The sequence below is a fragment of the Gadus macrocephalus genome, chromosome 4 (genome assembly GCF_031168955.1).
Source record: "Gadus macrocephalus chromosome 4, ASM3116895v1".
NCBI classification, from domain to species: domain Eukaryota; kingdom Metazoa; phylum Chordata; class Actinopteri; order Gadiformes; family Gadidae; genus Gadus; species Gadus macrocephalus.
Genome location: NC_082385.1, coordinates 34,329,623 through 34,347,122, shown reverse-complemented (window position 1 = coordinate 34,347,122; position 17,500 = coordinate 34,329,623). Strand labels below are relative to the sequence as shown.

The 17,500-nt window shown below is 58.4% G+C and overlaps 1 protein-coding gene across 1 annotated transcript in view; it reads left to right on the top strand.

Moving 5' to 3' along the window:
- Nucleotides 1-17,500, top strand: part of aox6 (aldehyde oxidase 6) — a 24,474-nt gene that overhangs the window by 1,177 nt on the left and 5,797 nt on the right. Inside the window, exons 3-25 of the mRNA XM_060050947.1 lie at nucleotides 809-905; nucleotides 3,004-3,112; nucleotides 5,413-5,539; nucleotides 5,863-5,924; nucleotides 6,039-6,113; nucleotides 7,036-7,116; nucleotides 7,922-8,066; nucleotides 8,181-8,273; nucleotides 8,631-8,782; nucleotides 9,712-9,805; nucleotides 10,006-10,115; nucleotides 10,284-10,465; nucleotides 10,855-11,017; nucleotides 11,180-11,401; nucleotides 11,542-11,711; nucleotides 12,557-12,683; nucleotides 12,833-12,955; nucleotides 13,595-13,691; nucleotides 14,587-14,711; nucleotides 15,323-15,456; nucleotides 15,843-15,930; nucleotides 16,809-16,895; nucleotides 17,050-17,241. Coding sequence (XP_059906930.1) covers nucleotides 809-905; nucleotides 3,004-3,112; nucleotides 5,413-5,539; nucleotides 5,863-5,924; nucleotides 6,039-6,113; nucleotides 7,036-7,116; nucleotides 7,922-8,066; nucleotides 8,181-8,273; nucleotides 8,631-8,782; nucleotides 9,712-9,805; nucleotides 10,006-10,115; nucleotides 10,284-10,465; nucleotides 10,855-11,017; nucleotides 11,180-11,401; nucleotides 11,542-11,711; nucleotides 12,557-12,683; nucleotides 12,833-12,955; nucleotides 13,595-13,691; nucleotides 14,587-14,711; nucleotides 15,323-15,456; nucleotides 15,843-15,930; nucleotides 16,809-16,895; nucleotides 17,050-17,241 — 2,855 coding nt within the window. The remainder of the gene's footprint in view (nucleotides 1-808; nucleotides 906-3,003; nucleotides 3,113-5,412; nucleotides 5,540-5,862; nucleotides 5,925-6,038; nucleotides 6,114-7,035; nucleotides 7,117-7,921; nucleotides 8,067-8,180; nucleotides 8,274-8,630; nucleotides 8,783-9,711; nucleotides 9,806-10,005; nucleotides 10,116-10,283; nucleotides 10,466-10,854; nucleotides 11,018-11,179; nucleotides 11,402-11,541; nucleotides 11,712-12,556; nucleotides 12,684-12,832; nucleotides 12,956-13,594; nucleotides 13,692-14,586; nucleotides 14,712-15,322; nucleotides 15,457-15,842; nucleotides 15,931-16,808; nucleotides 16,896-17,049; nucleotides 17,242-17,500) is intronic.

Genomic DNA, 17,500 nt, shown 5'->3' with positions numbered 1-17,500 from the left:
CGAAGTTTTGATTAATGGGTACATAAAGCACTCAAAATATGTGCATCATTTACAAAATGTCTCCAAAATAGTGTTAAAGTCCAGTTTTTGTCGTTTTTGGCATTAACGGGTGTTTTCTAGCGCCATTCGGTGATGACTTCACGTTGGGGAGACGTGGTGGAAGGTAGCCACAACCTAGTACTAGAGCTATGGCGTCTAAGAGGTGGCAAGAATCACAAATAACATGTATGATGGCCCACAGCCGTACAATTTCGAACCTGTCAGACGTGAGAGGGCGAATGAGGAATTGCCGAGAACTGATGGCGGTCAAAGCCAATTAAATGCATGGTCAGAGGAGAATGAGTGGGGAGTTCCTATCAATTAGCAACGCAGCAACGAGCGCTGGAGCTAGTCAATGAACAGCAGTGCATACAATAACAACACTTTTATTTATTTTTACTGTCAGTGAATAGCACCGAGTGAAAGTCAACGTTTTCTTTATATCTAGTGACAGCGATTATATCGTAAGTACCGGTAAACTTAGTCAGAAGATCTAGAAATAGAAGGCATAATGCTAGCTATGGGCTAACTTAGCCTATCGGACACGCAATCAGTGCACTTGCAAGAGTGCCTGCAAGTATAACCGATCGTGGTGTGAATTTATTTAACCATCAATCTACATTGAACACATACACAAAGCACACCGTCCAACCTGGCGGATGCTGACAGAAAGTAGACAGACAGTAAGTTAAGGTTAGCGGTGGTTAAGGTTAGAGGTGGGTAAGGTTAGGGTTAGTTAAGGTTAAGGTCACCTTAACAGCCGCTCCAGTGAGGCTGACCGGGACCAAGGTGAGCTGCGGAGGCGGAGGCTGTGGGGCGTGCACCGTCATGGTGTCACGATACGACCCCCTCAGCAGGACCGTCCAGTATCCTCACACCGTCTAACCCCACCTCTGTACCGTCTAACCCCACCTCTGTACTGTCTAACCCCACCTCTGTACCGTCTAACCCCCTCAGCAGGACCGTCCAGTATCCTCACACTGTCTAACCCCACCTCTGTACCGTCTAACCCCACCTCTGTACTGTCTAACCCCCTCAGCAGGACCGTCCAGTATCCTCACACTGTCTAACCCCACCTCTGTACCGTCTAACCCCACCTCTGTACTGTCTAACCCCCTCAGCAGGACCGTCCAGTATCCTCACACTGTCTAACCCCACCTCTGTACCGTCTAACCCCACCTCTGTACTGTCTAACCCCCTCAGCAGGACCGTCCAGTATCCTCACACTGTCTAACCCCACCTCTGTACCGTCTAACCCCCACCTGCTCCTTAAGGACCTGTCTATTGTCTAACCCCTACCTGCTCCTTAATGACCTGTCTCTGTACTGTCTAACCCCTCCCTGCTCCTTAACGACCTGTCTCTGTACTGTCTAACCCCTACCTGCTCCTTAATGACCTGTCTCTGTACTGTCTAACCCCTACCTGCTCCTTAATGACCTGTCTCTGTACTGTCTAACCCCTACCTGCTACTTAATGACCTGTCTCTGTACTGTCTAACCCCTACCTGCTCCTTAAGGACCTGTCTCTGTACTGTCTAACCCCTACCTACTCCATAACGACCTGTCTCTGTACTGTCTAACCCCTACCTGCTCCTTAATGACCTGTCTCTGTACTGTCTAACCCCTACCTGCTCCTTAATGACCTGTCTCTGTACTGTCTAACCCCTACCTGCTCCTTAATGACCTGTCTCTGTACTGTCTGACCCCTACCTGCTCCTTAATGACCTGTCTACTGTCTAACCACTACCTGCTCCTTAATGACCTGTCTCTGTACTGTCTAACCCCTACCTGCTCCTTAATGACCTGTCTGTACTGTCTAACCCCTACCTGCTCCTTAATGACCTGTCTCTGTACTGTCTAACCCCTACCTGCTCCTTAACGACCTGTCTCTGTACTGTCTAACCCCTACCTGCTCCTTAACGACCTGTCTCTGTACTGTCGAACCCCTACCTGCTCCTTAAGGACCTGTCTCTGTACTGTCTAACCCCTACCTGCTCCTTAATGACCTGTCTCTGTGCTGTCTAACCCCTACCTGCTCCTTAACGACCTGTCTCTGTACTGTCTAACCCCTACCTGCTCCTTAATGACCTGTCTCTGTACTGTCTAACCCCTACCTGCTCCTTAATGACCTGTCTGTACTGTCTAACCCCTACCTGCTCCTTAACGACCTGTCTCTGTACTGTCTAACCCCTACCTGCTCCTTAAGGACCTGTCTCTGTACTGTCTAACCCCTACTAACAAGCATACATGCTAAAAGCTAACATCAACTTTTGTCTGGTCTTTGTGGTCGGCGGGGGCTATCAGAGTCCTGAACTCTGCCCTGTGATACCAGACCACTCCCCCCCCCCCCCCCCCCTGCACTTTGAGACCTTAAACCCTGGCCATATTGCACAATACATCTTGCACATCTCCCTGTTTATCCAGTTTTAATTGTAAGTATATTTATAATATTCTTAGTTTCTGTTAAAACTTATATTGTATTTTATTTAATTGTCTTATATTTTTATTCTATTGTATTTTATTCATTTTTTAAGCACAAATAGAATGTTACACAAAAGGTTATGTCACACAAACATTTCACTGCATCCTGTATAAGTATGTGACAGATAAAAACCTTTTAAATCTGTGAGAGATGAGGACTCCATTACCCAGAGTTCCCTTCACCCGAGGACTCCATTACCCATGTTTCCCTTCAACTGTGGACTCCATTACCCATGTTTCCCTTCACCTGGGGACTCCATTACCCATGTTTCCCTTCACCTGAGGACTACATTACCCATGTTTCCCTTCACCTGAGGACTCCATTACCCATGTTTCTCTTCACCTGAGGACTACATTACCCATGTTTCTCTTCACCTGAGGACTCCATTACCCATGTTTCTCTTCACCTGAGGACTACATTACCCATGTTTCCCTTCACCTGAGGACTACATTACCCATGTTTCCCTTCACCACACAACTGCAGACATTTCTCGGCCAACGCCTGCCTGCTTCCTGTCTGCCAGCTGGCGGGCGCCGCCGTCACCACCGTGGAGGGGGTGGGCTCCACCAAGACCAGGCTGCACCCCGTCCAGGTCCCCCCCCACACCACGACTCACCCCCCCCCACACCACGACTCACCCCCCCCTCACACCACGACTCACCCCCCCTCACCACGACTCACCCCCCCCCACACCACGACTCACCCCCCCTCACACCACGACTCCCCCCCCCACACCACGACTCCCCCCCCCACACCACGACCCACCCCCCCACACCACGACTCACCCCCCCACACCACGACTCACCCCCCCCCACACCACGACTCACCCCCCCACACCACGACTCACCCCCCCACACCACGACTCACCCCCCCACACCACGACTCACCCCCCCCCACACCACGACTCACCCCCCCACACCACGACTCACCCCCCCACACCACGACTCACCCCCCCCCACACCACGACTCACCCCCCCACACCACGACTCACCCCCCCACACCACGACTCACCCCCCCACACCACGACTCACCCCCCCCCACACCACGACCCACCCCCCCACACCACGACTCACCCCCCACACCACGACTCACCCCCCCCACACCACGACTCACCCCCCCTCACCACGACTCACCCCCCCACACCACGACTCACCCCCCCACACCACGACTCACCCCCCCCCCCACATCACGACTCACCCCCCCCCACATCACGACTCACCCCCCACACACCACGACTCACCCCCCCACACCACGACTCACCCCCCCACACCACGACCCACCCCCCCACACCACGACTCACCCCCCCCCACACCACGACTCACCCCCCCCCACACCACGACTCACCCCCCCCCACACCACGACTCACCCCCCCACACCACGACTCACCCCCCCACACCACGACCCACCCCCCCACACCACGACTCACCCCCCCCCCCCACACCACGACCCACCCCCCCCCACACCACGACTCACCCCCCCCCACACCACGACTCCCCCCCCTCACCACGACTCACCCCCCCACACCACGACTCACCCCCCCCCACACCACGACTCACCCCCCTCACACCACGACTCACCCCCCCACACCACGACTCACCCCCCCACACCACGACCCACCCCCCCACACCACGACTCACCCCCCCATACCACGACTCACCCCCCCACACCACGACTCACCCCCCCACACCACGACTCACCCCCCCCACACCACGACTCACCCCCCCCCACACCACGACTCACCCCCCCCCACACCACGACTCACCCCCCCCCACACCACGACTCACCCCCCCCACACCACGACTCACCCCCCCACACCACGACTCACCCCCCCCACACCACGACTCACCCCCCCCCACACCACGACTCACCCCCCCCCACACCACGACTCACCCCCCCCCACACCACGACTCACCCCCCCCCCCCACACCACGACTCACCCCCCCCACACCACGACTCACCCCCCCCCACACCACGACTCACCCCCCCCACACCACGACTCACCCCCCCCCACACCACGACTCACCCCCCCACACCACGACTCACCCCCCCCACACCACGACTCACCCCCCCACACCACGACTCACCCCCCCCCACACCACGACTCACCCCCCCACACCACGACCCACCCCCCCTCACACCACGACTCACCCCCCACACCACGACTCACCCCCCCACACCACGACTCACCCCCCCCCACACCACGACTCACCCCCCCACACCACGACTCACCCCCCACACCACGACTCACCCCCCACACACCACGACTCACCCCCCACACCACGACCCACCCCCCCACACCACGACTCACCCCCCCCACACCACGACTCACCCCCCCACACCACGACTCACCCCCCCACACCACGACTCACCCCCCCCCCACACCACGACTCAGCCCCTCACACCACGACTCACCCCCCCTCACACCACGACTCAGCCCCTCACACCACGACTCAGCCCCCCACACCACGACTCACCCCCCCCCACACCACGACTCACCCCCCCACACACCAAGTATACAGACTAGACTCCCCCCCTCCCCCTCACTATACAGACTAAACTCCCCCCCTCCCCCCCCCCCTCAGTATACAGACTAAACTCTCCCCCCTCCCCCCCTCAGTATACAGACTAGACTCCCCCCTCCCCCCTCAGTATACAGACTAGACTCCCCCCCCCCCCCCCCCCCCTCAGTATACAGACTAAACTCCCCCCCCTCCCCCCCCCTCAGTATACAGACTAGACTCCCCCCCTCCCCCCCCCCTAGACTCCCCCCCCTCCCCCCCCCCTCAGTATACAGACTAGACTCCCCCCCCTCCCCCCCCCCCTCAGTATACAGACTAGACTCTCCCCCCCCCCCCCCCCCTCAGTATACAGACTGCAGCCTGTCTGTTCCAGGAGAGGCTGGCGAAGGCCCACGGCTCCCAGTGTGGGTTCTGCAGCCCGGGCATGGTGATGTCCATGTACGCCCTGCTGAGGAACCAGGCCGCGCCCAGCATGGAGCACATCAGGGAGGCTCTGGGAGGTAGCACACACCCGCACGCACGCACGCATGCACGCACACACACATACACATCAGGGAGGCTCTGGGAGGTAGCACACGCACACACACACACACACACACATACATACACATCAGGGAGGCTCTGGGAGGTAGCACACACACCCGCACGCACGCACGCACACATACATACACAGAAACATACACTTACATCTACACAAAGACACACATGCACGCACACATATATGGCACACACACACACGCACACATAAACATACTTACATGTACACACATTCATATGTGCACACGCACACACACAAAGCATGCTAAATTGTGTGTTTTGCTAGGTAACCTGTGCAGATGTACCGGCTATCGGCCAATCATCGACAGCTGCAGAACCTTCACCCAGGTAAGAGGACTTCACCTGTGGATACCATGACGTCACCATGACATCCCTGTGACATCACGGTGTCATGGTGATGACACCCGTCACCTCCACCCGTCACCTCCACCCTCTCTGCAGGAGTCCCAGTGTTGCCAGGGCAACGGAGGGGTCGGCTGCTGCATGAACGCGGAGGAAACACCCGGAGCGGAGCCTGTGAGTCCCTTAAACCAGACCCTTAAACCAGGCCCTTAAACCAGGCCTTAAACCAGGCCCTCAAACCAGGCCCTCAAACCAGGCCCTCAAACCAGGCCCTTAAACCAGGCCTTAAACCAGGCCCTCAAACCAGGCCCTTAAACCAGGCCCTCAAACCAGGCCCTCAAACCAGGCCCTTAAACCAGGCCCTTAAACCAGGCCCTTAAACCAGGCCCTCAAACCAGGCCCTCAAACCAGGCCCTTAAACCAGGCCCTTAAACCAGGCCCTCAAACCAGGCCCTCAAACCAGGCCCTAAAACCAAGCCCTTAAACCAGGCCCTCAGACCAGGCCCTTAAAACAAGGCCCTTAAACTAGGCCCTTAAACTGGTCTGGTCCCTTAAACTGGTCTGGTCCCTTAAACCAGTCTCTGGGACTAGTTGAGTCTAGTTGAGACTACTGATGGGTGAGGTCATCTCTGGGACTAGTAATGGGTGAGGATATCTCTGGGACTAGTTGAGTCTAGTTGAGACTAGTAATGGTGTGGTTATCTCTGGGACTAGTTGAGTCCAGTTGAGACTAGTAATGGTGTGGTTATCTCTGGGACTAGTTGAGTCTAGTTGAGACTAGTAATGGCTGAGGTTATCTCTGGGACTAGTTGAGTCAAGTTGAGACTAGTAATGGCTGAGGTTATCTCTGGGACTAGTTGAGTTCAGTTGAGACTAGTAATGGCTGAGGTTATCTCTGGGACTAGTTGAGTCCAGTTGAGACTAGTAATGGCTGAGGTTATCTCTGGGACTAGTTGAGTCAAGTTGAGACTAGTAATGGCTGAGGTTATCTCTGGGACTAGTTGAGTCCAGTTGAGACTAGTAATGGCTGAGGTTATCTCTGGGACTAGTTGAGTCTAGTTGAGACTAGTAATGGTTGTGTTTCCCTGCGCTGCAGTCCACCCCCAGGCTGTTCCCCACGGAGGACCTGCTGCCCCTGGACCCGACCCAGGACCTGATCTTCCCTCCTGAGCTGATGGTAGGACGGACCCGGTCCCCTGAGCCTGGCCCCGGCCTGCCGGCGCTCAGACCCCCGTCGTACTCCATGCACGCTCCGCTGGACTAGTGAAGCCACTTTGTTCTAGCGCCACGTTGGGTTGTTCCTCCCTAATCACGTCATTTCAACAGTGTTAATTCCTCAGGAAGTATTCAACCGCTGGAAGGGTTTCATCGTTCAGTCGGACGACACAGGATGAGCGTCGGCCTCGGCCTTGCCCCCGTTTCAGAGGGTGTAGCGTAGACCCGATGCCATTCGTTTTGAGGATAATGGCTGGCTGATGAAGTTATTGGCTGGCTAGCCGGCTCAGCCCAAACCTAAATGGCTGCTGCAGCCGCCAAATATTTCGTGTGTAAGTCTATGTGATGGGGCTTTGACTTTTGCCCAAAAATCATATTCGAAGTTTGTTTGTTTATTAATATTAATATTCGAATATATTCAAATATTTATTAATAATATTTTGACCATTAAATGCCTTCAGTAAGACCTGGATTGGGCTTCGCGGGGTTTGTTTACCGGCGTTGCTATGGTTACTGGTCTTGCGTGTTCCAACGGTTTATTAGGTTTCTAATAAATCGCTGTCTAATCAATACTTCGGTCACCTTCGGAGTCAAAGCCCTACTATGTGATAGAATTATTACTTGATGCAAATAATTCTAGCTGGCTCAGCCAAAGTTCATCAGATGTCGGCTTATTGTGGCTTATACAACTATTGGAATGGCGGCGCCTTGTGGTGGCTTCGGGGTCTAGTGTAGCGCCCTAATGTTGCCCTGTCCCCTCCCACCAGCGGGTGGCGCTGACGGAGCCCCAGCAGACGCGCTGGTTCCGGGGGGAGAGGGTGGCCTGGGTGTCCCCGGTCTCCCTGGAGGAACTGGTCCTCCTGAAGAGCACCCATCCCCAGGCGCCGCTGGTTCTGGGGAACACCACCTTAGGTCAGCTGGGGCCGGCCCTGTGGCCGGGGAGCTCCGTCACGGCCCTCTACACCCGTCCACACTGTACTGGTGCGTCAGTGTGTCACTGGTCCGACTGGGCTCTCTGTGTTCCAGGTCCGGAGATGAAGTTCCGAGGGGCGCTTCACCCACTGGTCATCTCCCCCAGCAGGGTGGCTCCTCTGTTTGAGGTCACCCACACTCCGCAAGGCAAGAGCCCCGTCCGACCTACAGTAGAACCCCGTAGAACCTCTGTCATAGTAGGCTGTAATGTGGGCGTGTCTCCAGGTTGTATGGTATAGTGTGGGCGTGGCTCCAGGTATTAGGCTGTAATGTGGGCGTGTCTCCAGGTTGTATGGTGTAGTGTGGGCGTGGCTCCAGGTTGTAGGGTGTAATGTGGGCGTGTCTCCAGGTAGTAGGGTGTAGTGTGGGCGGGGCTCCAGGTAGTAGGGTGTAATGTGGGCGTGTCTCCAGGTAGTAGGGTGTAATGTGGGCGTGTCTCCAGGTTGTAGGGTGTAATGTGGGCGTGTCTCCAGGTTGTAGGCTGTAATGTGGGCGTGTCTCCAGGGGTGTGGGTGGGTGCAGGTCTGTCTCTGACCCAGGTCCAGATGGTCCTGGGGGCCCGGGTGGAGGCGCTGCCCCAGGAGAAGACGGAGCTGTACCGGGCTCTGCTGCACCAGCTGAGGGCGCTGGCGGGACAGCAGATCCGCAACGTAGCGGTGAGTCCACCACATCAGGACCACTGGGTCGGAGACCGCATCAGACTTAATGTAGAAATACTTCTGTGGCTGTGCTCTCATTTGGTCTCCTCCCCCTCCTCCTCCTCCTCCTCCCCCTCCTCCTCCTCCTCCTCCTCTCTGTTCCTCCCCCTCCCCCTCCCCCTCCTCCTCCTCCTCCTCTCCTCCTCCCCCTCCTCCTTCTCCTCCCCCTCCTCCTCCTCCCCCTCCCCCTCCTCCTCTCTGTTCCTCCTCCTCCTCCTCCTCCTCCTCCTCCTCCCCCTCCCCCTCCCTCCTCCTCCTCCTCCTCCTCCTCCTCTCTCCTCCTCCTCCTCCTCCTCCTCCTCCCCCCCCCCCTCCTCCTCCTCCTCCTCCTCTCTGTTCTTCCTCCTCCTCTCTGTTCTTCCTCCTCCTCTCTCCTCTCTCCTCCTCCTCCTCCTCTCTCCTCCTCCTCCTCCTCCTCCCCCCCCCCTCCTCCTCCTCCTCCTCCTCTCTGTTCTTCCTCCTCCTCTCTGTTCTTCCTCCTCCTCTCTTCTCTCCTCCTCCTCCTCCTCCTCTCTCCTCCTCCTCCTCCTCCTCCTCCCCCTCCCTCCTCCTCCTCCTCCTCTCTCCTCCTCCTCCTCCTCCTCCTCCTCCTCCTCCCCCCCCCCCCTCCTCCTCCTCCTCCTCCTCTTTGTTCTTCCTCCTCCTCTCTCCTCTCTCCTCCTCCTCCTCCTCTCTCCTCCTCCTCCTCCTCCTCCCCCCCCCCCCTCCTCCTCCTCCTCCTCCTCTCTGTTCTTCCTCCTCCTCTTTGTTCTTCCTCCTCCTCTCTCCTCTCTCCTCCTCCTCCTCCTCTCTCCTCTCTCCTCCTCCTCTCTCCTCTCTCCTCTCTCCTCCTCCTCTCTCCTCCTCCTCCTCCTCCTCCTCTCTCCTCCCCCTCCTCCTCCTCCTAGTCTCTGGGAGGGAACATTGTGAGCGCTCTCCCCAACTCCGACCTCAACCCGGTGTTGGCGGCCGGGGGCTGCAGGCTGAGGGTGGCCTCGGACGGTGAGTGACCCCTCAGTGACCCCTGACCCCTGACTGACCCCTGACTGACCCTCAGTGACCCCCCAGTGACCCCTCAGTAACCCCTGACCCCTGACTGACCCCTCAGTGACCCTCAGTGACCCCTGACTGACCCCTCAGTGACCCTCAGTGACCCCTGACCCCTGACCTGGGCTGTGGGGGGGCTCCTGGTCTTCCAGCAGGGGGCAGCAGGGAGGTGCCCCTGGACCAGGACTTCTTCAGGGGCTTCAGGACCACGCTGCTGGGGGCGGCCGACGTCCTCGTGGCCGTGTTCGTCCCCGAGACCCGGCCGGTGAGGACACAGGAAGTGATGTCACAGGATGTTATACATCAGGATGTGATGTCACAGGATGTGATGTCACAGGGCAGGACGTCACAGGACGGGATGTCACAGGATTTCATATGCCAAGGTGCGATGCAACAGGACGTGACGTGACAGGATGTGATGTCGTACCCGCAGGGGGAGTTTGTGCGGGCGTTCCGCCAGGCGCCGAGGAAGGAGAACGCCCTGGCGACCGTTACCACGGGGATGAGGGTGGTGCTGGGGCCGGGGGCGGTGGTCCGGGACGTCCAGCTCTACTACGGGGGGGTGGGGCCCTGCACCCTGCGGGCCGCCAGGACTGGCCAGGCCCTCCTGGGGAGGTAACCAGCGTTACCGTGGTTACTGTGTTAACTATGGCTACTGGGGTTCCTATGGTTACTACAGAGTACGGTTCATATGGTTACTATGGCTACTGTGGTAACTATGGCTACTAGGTTTACTGTGTTACTATGGACTAATATTAACGTGGTTACTGCTGTTACTGTGTTTACTACGGTTACTAAGGTTACTGCTATTACTACAGATTCTGCGGTTACTATGGTTTCTTCTGTTACTATGGTTACTGCTGTTACAATGGCTACCGGTGGTACTATGGTTACTGCGGTTACTGCTGTTACTATGGTTACTGCTGTTACCATAGTTACTGGTGTTACTAGGGTTACTGCGGTGACCATGGTGGCTGCTGTTACCATGGTTACTGTGTCCTCAGGCCGTGGGGGGAGGCGATGCTGCAGGAGGCCTACAGTGTTCTCCTGGAGGAGGTGGTGCTGCCCCCGGGGGCGGTGGGGGGGAAGGTGGGGTTCCGCAGGTCCCTGACCCTCAGCCTGCTCTTCAAGTTCTACCTGGAGGTCCAGCAGGCCCTCGCACTCATGGTAAGACCTGGTCCTGGACCGGCTGGGTCCTGGACCTGCTGGGTCCTGGACCTGCTGGGTCCTGGACCAGCTGGGTCCTGGACCTCAGACCGGCTGGGTCCTGGACCTGCTGGGTCCTGGACCTGCCAGTTCATCCTCACTGGGTAACCTGTGTCTCACCAGAGCACCACCCCTGAGGGGGCCCAGAGCACCACCCCTGAGGGGGCCCATAGCACCACCCCTGAAGGGGTCCAGAGCACCACCCAGCAGGGGGTCCAGAGCACCACCCCTGAGGGGGTCCAGAGCACCACCCCTGAGGGGGTCCCTGAGGGGGTCCCTGAGAGGGAGCTCAGCGCCATCAGACCCCTCCCCTGCTGCATCCAGCCGGGCCAGCAGGGCTTCCAGGTGACTCTCCTCCATCACCTCCATCAACTCCATCGCTACACCATCACCTCCATCGCTTCACCTCCATCACTACACCATCACCTCCATCGCTACACCTCCATCACTACACCATCACCTCCATCTCTACACCATCACTACAGGAGGTGTCGGGGAGCCAGAGCGAGCAGGACGCCGTGGGCCGCCCCGTGATGCACCGCTCGGCGCCGGCCCAGGCCGCCGGGGAGGCGGTGTACGTCGACGACACGCCCCCCCCACAGGGGGAGCTGTTCCTCGCCCTGGTCACCAGCACGCGCCCCCACGCCAGCATCCTGTGAGTAGCATGCTAACCCTAGCAACCTGTGAGTAGCATGCTAACGCCAGCCTCCTGTGAGTAGCATGCTAACGCCAGCATCCTGTGAGTAGCATGTTAACCCTAGCATCCTGTGAGTAGCATGCTAACACTAGCATCCTGTGAGTAGCATGCTAGCGCCAGCATCCTGTGAGTAGCATGCTAACGCCAGCATCCTGTGAGTAGCATGCTAACCCTAGCAACCTGTGAGTAGCATGCTAACACTAGCATCCTGTGAGTAGCATGCTAACCCTAGCAACCTGTGAGTGGCATGCTAACGCTAGCATCCTGTGAGTAGCATGTTAACACTAGCATCCTGTGAGTGGCATGTTAACACTAGCAACCTGTGAGTAGCATGTTAACACTAGCATCCTGTGAGTAGCATGCTAACGCCAGCCTCCTGTGAGTAGCATGCTAACGCCAGCATCCTGTGAGTAGCATGTTAACACTAGCATCCTGTGAGTGGCATGTTAACACTAGCAACCTGTGAGTAGCATGCTAACGTTAGCATCCTGTGAGTAGCATGCTAACGCCAGCATCCTGTGAGTAGCATGCTAACGTTAGCATCCTGTGAGTAGCATGTTAACACTAGCATCCTGTGAGTAGCATGCTAACCCTAGCAACCTGTGAGTGGCATGCTAACGCTAGCATCCTGTGAGTAGCATGTTAACACTAGCAACCTGTGAGTAGCATGTTAACGCTAGCATCCTGTGAGTAGCATGTTAACACTAGCAACCTGTGAGTAGCATGTTAACACTAGCAACCTGTGAGTAGGATGCTAGCGCCAGCATCCTGTGAGTAGCATGCTAACGCCCTGCTCTGCGTAGCGGTGTGGACGTGAGCGCTGCCCTGCGCCTCCCCGGGGTTCTGGACGTGGTGACGCACGCCGACATCCCGGGACACAAGGCCCGCTCCTTCATGGGCTACGAGGAGGAGCTGCTGGCCGACAAGGAGGTACTGTCTGTCTGTCTGTCTGTCTGTCTGTCTGTCTGTCTGTCTGTCTGTCTGTCTGTCTGTCTGTCTGTCTGTCTGTCTGTCTGTCTGTCTGTCTGTCCCAGCAGGGGTCAGCTGGTGGATCACAGACCCTGCCCCCCCCCCCCCAGGTGTCCTGTGTGGGTCAGCTGGTGTGCGGGGTCCTGGCCGACTCCAGGGACGGCGCCCGGAGGGGGGCGGCCGCCGTCAGGGTCCGCTACCAGGACCTCCCGGACCCCGTGTTCACTGTGGAGGTTAGTGGGGGGGGGGGGGGTGGAGGGGTGGTGGTGGTGGTGGTGGAGGTGGTGGTGGTGGTGGTGGTGGTGGTGGTGGTGGTGGAGCTGGTGGTGGTGGTGGAGGTGGTGGTGGTGGTGGTGGTGGTGGTGGTGGTGGTGGAGGTGGTGTGATGGTGGTGGTGGTGGTGGGGGGGGGTGGTGGTGGTGGTGGTGGGGGGGGGTGGTGGGGGGGGTGGTGGTGGTGGTGGAGGAGGTGGTGGTGGTGGTGGTGGGGGGGGTGGTGGTGGTGGTGGAGGTGGAGGAGGAGGTGGTGGTGGTGGTGGAGGTGGAGGAGGAGGTGGTGGTGGTGGTGTTGATGGTGGTGGTGGAGGTGGTGGAGGTGGAGCTGGTGGAGGTGGGGGTGGTGTAGCGGTGGAGGTGGTGGTGGTGGTGGGGGGGGGGGGGGGTGGTGGTGGTGGTGGAGGAGGAGGTGGTGGTGGTGGTGGTGGGGGGGGGTGGTGGAGCTGGTGGAGGTGGGGGTGGTGTAGCGGTGGAGGTGGTGGTGGTGGAGCTGGTAGAGGTGGGGGTGGTGGAGCTGGTGGAGGTGGGGGTGGTGTAGCGGTGGAGCTAGTGGGGGTTGGGTGGTGCACTCAGCTGTGGTGCCCTGTGCCGCTCCAGGACGCGGTGCAGAGAGAATCCTTCTTCCTGCCCCGGAGACGAATCGAGAGAGGAGACGTCTGCAAGGGGCTGGAGACCGCCGACCACGTCCACTCAGGTACTAGTTAGAGCTGGTTAGGTTAGGGGTAGGTGAGAGAGGAGACGTCTGCAAGAGGCTGGAGACCGCCGACCACGTCCACTCAGGTACTAGTTAGAGCTGGTTAGGTTAGGGGTAGGTGAGAGAGGAGACGTCTGCAAGGGGCTGGAGGCCGCCGACCACGTCCACTCAGGTACTAGTTAGAGCTGGTTAGGTTAGGGGTAGGTGAGAGAGGGGACGTCTGCAAGGGGCTGGAGACCGCCGACCACGTCCACTCAGGTACTAGTTAGAGCTGGTTAGGTTAGGGGTAGGTGAGAGAGGAGACGTCTGCAAGGGGCTGGAGACCGCCGACCACGTCCACTCAGGTACTAGTTAGAGCTGGTTAGGTTAGGGGTAGGTGAGAGAGGGTTAGTTCAGGGGTTAGGTTAGAGAGGGTTAGTTTAGGGGTAGGTGAGAGGGTTAGTTTAGGGGTTAGGTGAGAGAGGGTTAGTTTAGAGTTGAGGTGAGAGAGGGTTAGTTTAGAGTTGAGGTGAGAGAGGGTTAGTTTAGGTTAGAGGTGGTTAGATGAGGCGTTAGTTAGAGGAGGTTAGCGGTGGTTAGATGAGGTGTTAGTTAGAGGAGGTTAGCGGTGGTTAGATGAGGTGTAAGTGAGAGGAGGTGAGCGGTGGTTAGATGAGGTGTTAGTTAGATGAGGTTAGCGGTGGTTAGATGAGGTGTTAGTTAGAGGAGGTTAGCGGTGGTTAGATGAGGTGTTAGTTAGAGGAGGTTAGCGGTGGTTAGATGAGGTGTTAGTTAGAGGAGGTTAGCGGTGGTTAGATGAGGTGTTAGTTAGAGGAGGTTAGCGGTGGTTAGATGAGGTGTTAGTTAGAGGAGGTTAGCGGTGGTTAGTTGGTTGTTCATCGTCCTCTGTCCTCAGGCGAGCTCCGGCTGGGGGGCCAGGAGCATTTCTACATGGAGCCTCAGAGCGTGCTGGTGGTCCCAGTGGGGGAGGAGACCGAGTTCCACGTCTACGTGTCCAGTCAGGCCCCGACCATCACCCAGGCACGGCGACTGCACGACAACCGCACGACGACTGACCGCACGACGACCGACCGCACGACAACCGCACGACGACTGACCGCACGACGACCGACCGCACGACGACCGCACGACGACTGACCGCACGACGACCGCACGACGACTGACCGCACGACGACCGACCGCACGACAACCGCACGACGACTGACCGCACGACGACCGACCGCACGACGACCGCACGACGACTGACCGCACGACGACCGCACGACGACCGCACGACGACCGCACGACGACCGCACGACGACCGACCGCACGACGACCGACCGCACGACGACCGACCGCACGACGACCGCACGACGACCGACCGCACGACGACCGCACGACGACCGCACGACGACCGCACGACGACCGCACGACGACCGACCGCACGACGACCGCACGACGACCGCACGACGACCGCACGACGACCGACCGCACGACGACCGCACGACGACCGCACGACGACCGCATGCACCACCATGCACGCTTATTCTTCCCACATGCCCATTCATAAAGGTGTGTGTGTGTGTGTGTGTGTGTGTGTGTGTGTGTGTGTGTGTGTGTGTGTGCGTGTGTGTGTGTGTGTGCGTGTGTAGGAGGCCGTGGCAGAGACCCTGGGGGTCCCCTCCAACAGGGTGACCTGTCACGTCAAGCGGCTGGGCGGGGCCTTTGGCGGGAAAATCACCAAGACCAGCATCCTGGCGGCCATCACCGCTGTAGCCGCTTGGAAGTACGTTACCACGGCTACCGCCTGTTTAAAGGATGAAAAGGCATTACTGCGGTAACAGCCTGCTTAAAGGGTGACGGGGGTTACCACGTTAACAGCCTGTTTAAAGGGTGACGGCGGTTACCACGGTATCCGCCTGTTTAAAGGATGACGGGGTTGCCACGGTAACAGCCTGGTTAAAGAATGACGGGGTTACCATGGTAACAGCCTGTTTAAAGGGTGAGGGGGGTTACCACGGTAACAGCCTGTTTAAAGGGTGAGGGGGGTTACCACGGTAACAGCCTGTTTAAAGGGTGACGGGGTTACCACGGTAACATCCTGTTTAAAGGGTGACTGGGGTTACCACGGTAACAGCCTGTTGTTAGGATGACGGGGTTTCTTGTGTGCAGGACGGGCCGGGCGGTGCGCTGCGTTCTGGAGCGGGGAGAGGACATGCTGATCACTGGGGCGCGCCACCCAGTACTGGGACGATACCAGGTACCAGGGCCGTACTGGGAGGTACCAGGGCCTTACTGGGAGGTACCAGGTACCAGGGCCGTACTGGGAGGTACCAGGGCCTTACTGGGATGATACCAGGTACCTGGGCCATACTGGGAGGTACCAGGGCCTTACTGGGACGATACCAGGTACCAGGGCCTTTACTGGGAGGTACCAGGGCCGTGCTGGGAGGTACCAGGGCCTTACTGGGAGATACCAGGGCCTTACTGGGAGATACCAGGGCCTTACTGGGACGATACCAGGTACCAGGGCCGTACTGGGAGGTACCAGGGCCTTACTGGGACGATACCAGGTACCAGGGCCGTACTGGGAGGTACCAGGGCCTTACTGGGAGATACCAGGGCCTTACTGGGATGGTACCAGGTACCAGGGCCGTACTGGGAGGTACCAGGGCCTTACTGGGACGGTACCAGGTACCAGGGCCGTACTGGGAGGTACCAGGGCCTTACTGGGATGGTACCAGGTACCAGGGCCTTACTGGGACGATACCAGGTACCAGGGCCGTACTGGGAGGTACCAGGTCTTTACTGGGAGGTATCAGGTCTTTACTGGGAGGTACCAGGTACCAGGGCCGTACTGGGAGGTACCAGGTCTTTACTGGGAGGTACCAGGTACCAGGGCTTAATCTTGTACGCGGGGTACAAACCAAGATAGTATTGATACTCAGCTAAGATGGACAATGCTTAGCTAAGAAGGGTACAGGCTAAGCTAACGGGCCCCAGCTAAGAAGGGTACAGGCTAAGCTAACAGGTCCCAGCTAAGCTAAGAAGGCTACATGCTAAGCTAACAGGCCCCAGCCAAGCTAAAAAGGCTACATGCTAGGCTAACAGGCCCCAGCTAAGCGCTGTGTCCTCCAGGTGGGGTTCATGGAGGACGGGCGCATCACGGCGGCAGACCTCCAGTACTACGCCAACGCCGGCAACACCGTGGACGAGTCTCCCCTGGTGAGTCAGGCCCCGCTCCCCAGGGCCCCTCCCCTAAGGGCCCCTTCCCCCCTCACGAGCCCACGAGCCAGGCAGCGTCTCGAGGGTCTGACGGAGCTCTTCCTGCGGCCGGTGACGGAGGCGCTGACCGCTGTGGCTGTGGGTGGTGTTCTAGGTGGTGGAGAAGATGGTGCTGCACATGGACAACGCCTACCACATCCCCAACCTGCGGGGGCGGGCGGTGGCCTGCCGCACCAACCTGCCCTCCAACACGGCCTTCAGGGGCTTCGGGGTGCCCCAGGCCGCCGCCGTGGTGGAGAGCATGATCACCGACGTGGCCCTGTGCCTAGGGCGCCCCGCCCACCAGGTCAGTGGGGGGGGGGGGGGGCACGGCCCGCCCACCAGGTCAGTGGGGGGGGGGTGATAGACATGAGGATCTCGACCAGACCGACTGTAGGAGAACACTGTGTTAGCTTTGGTAAAAGGGACGTTATGGGTACAAGTAGGATGGGCTGAGAGCACCCTGCTAACCAGCTAATCTGCTAACCAGCTAACCTGCTAACCAGCTAACCAGTTAACCAGCTAAACCCTGGGCTGGACTCTAGCCTCCGGATCCAGGAGGGTGG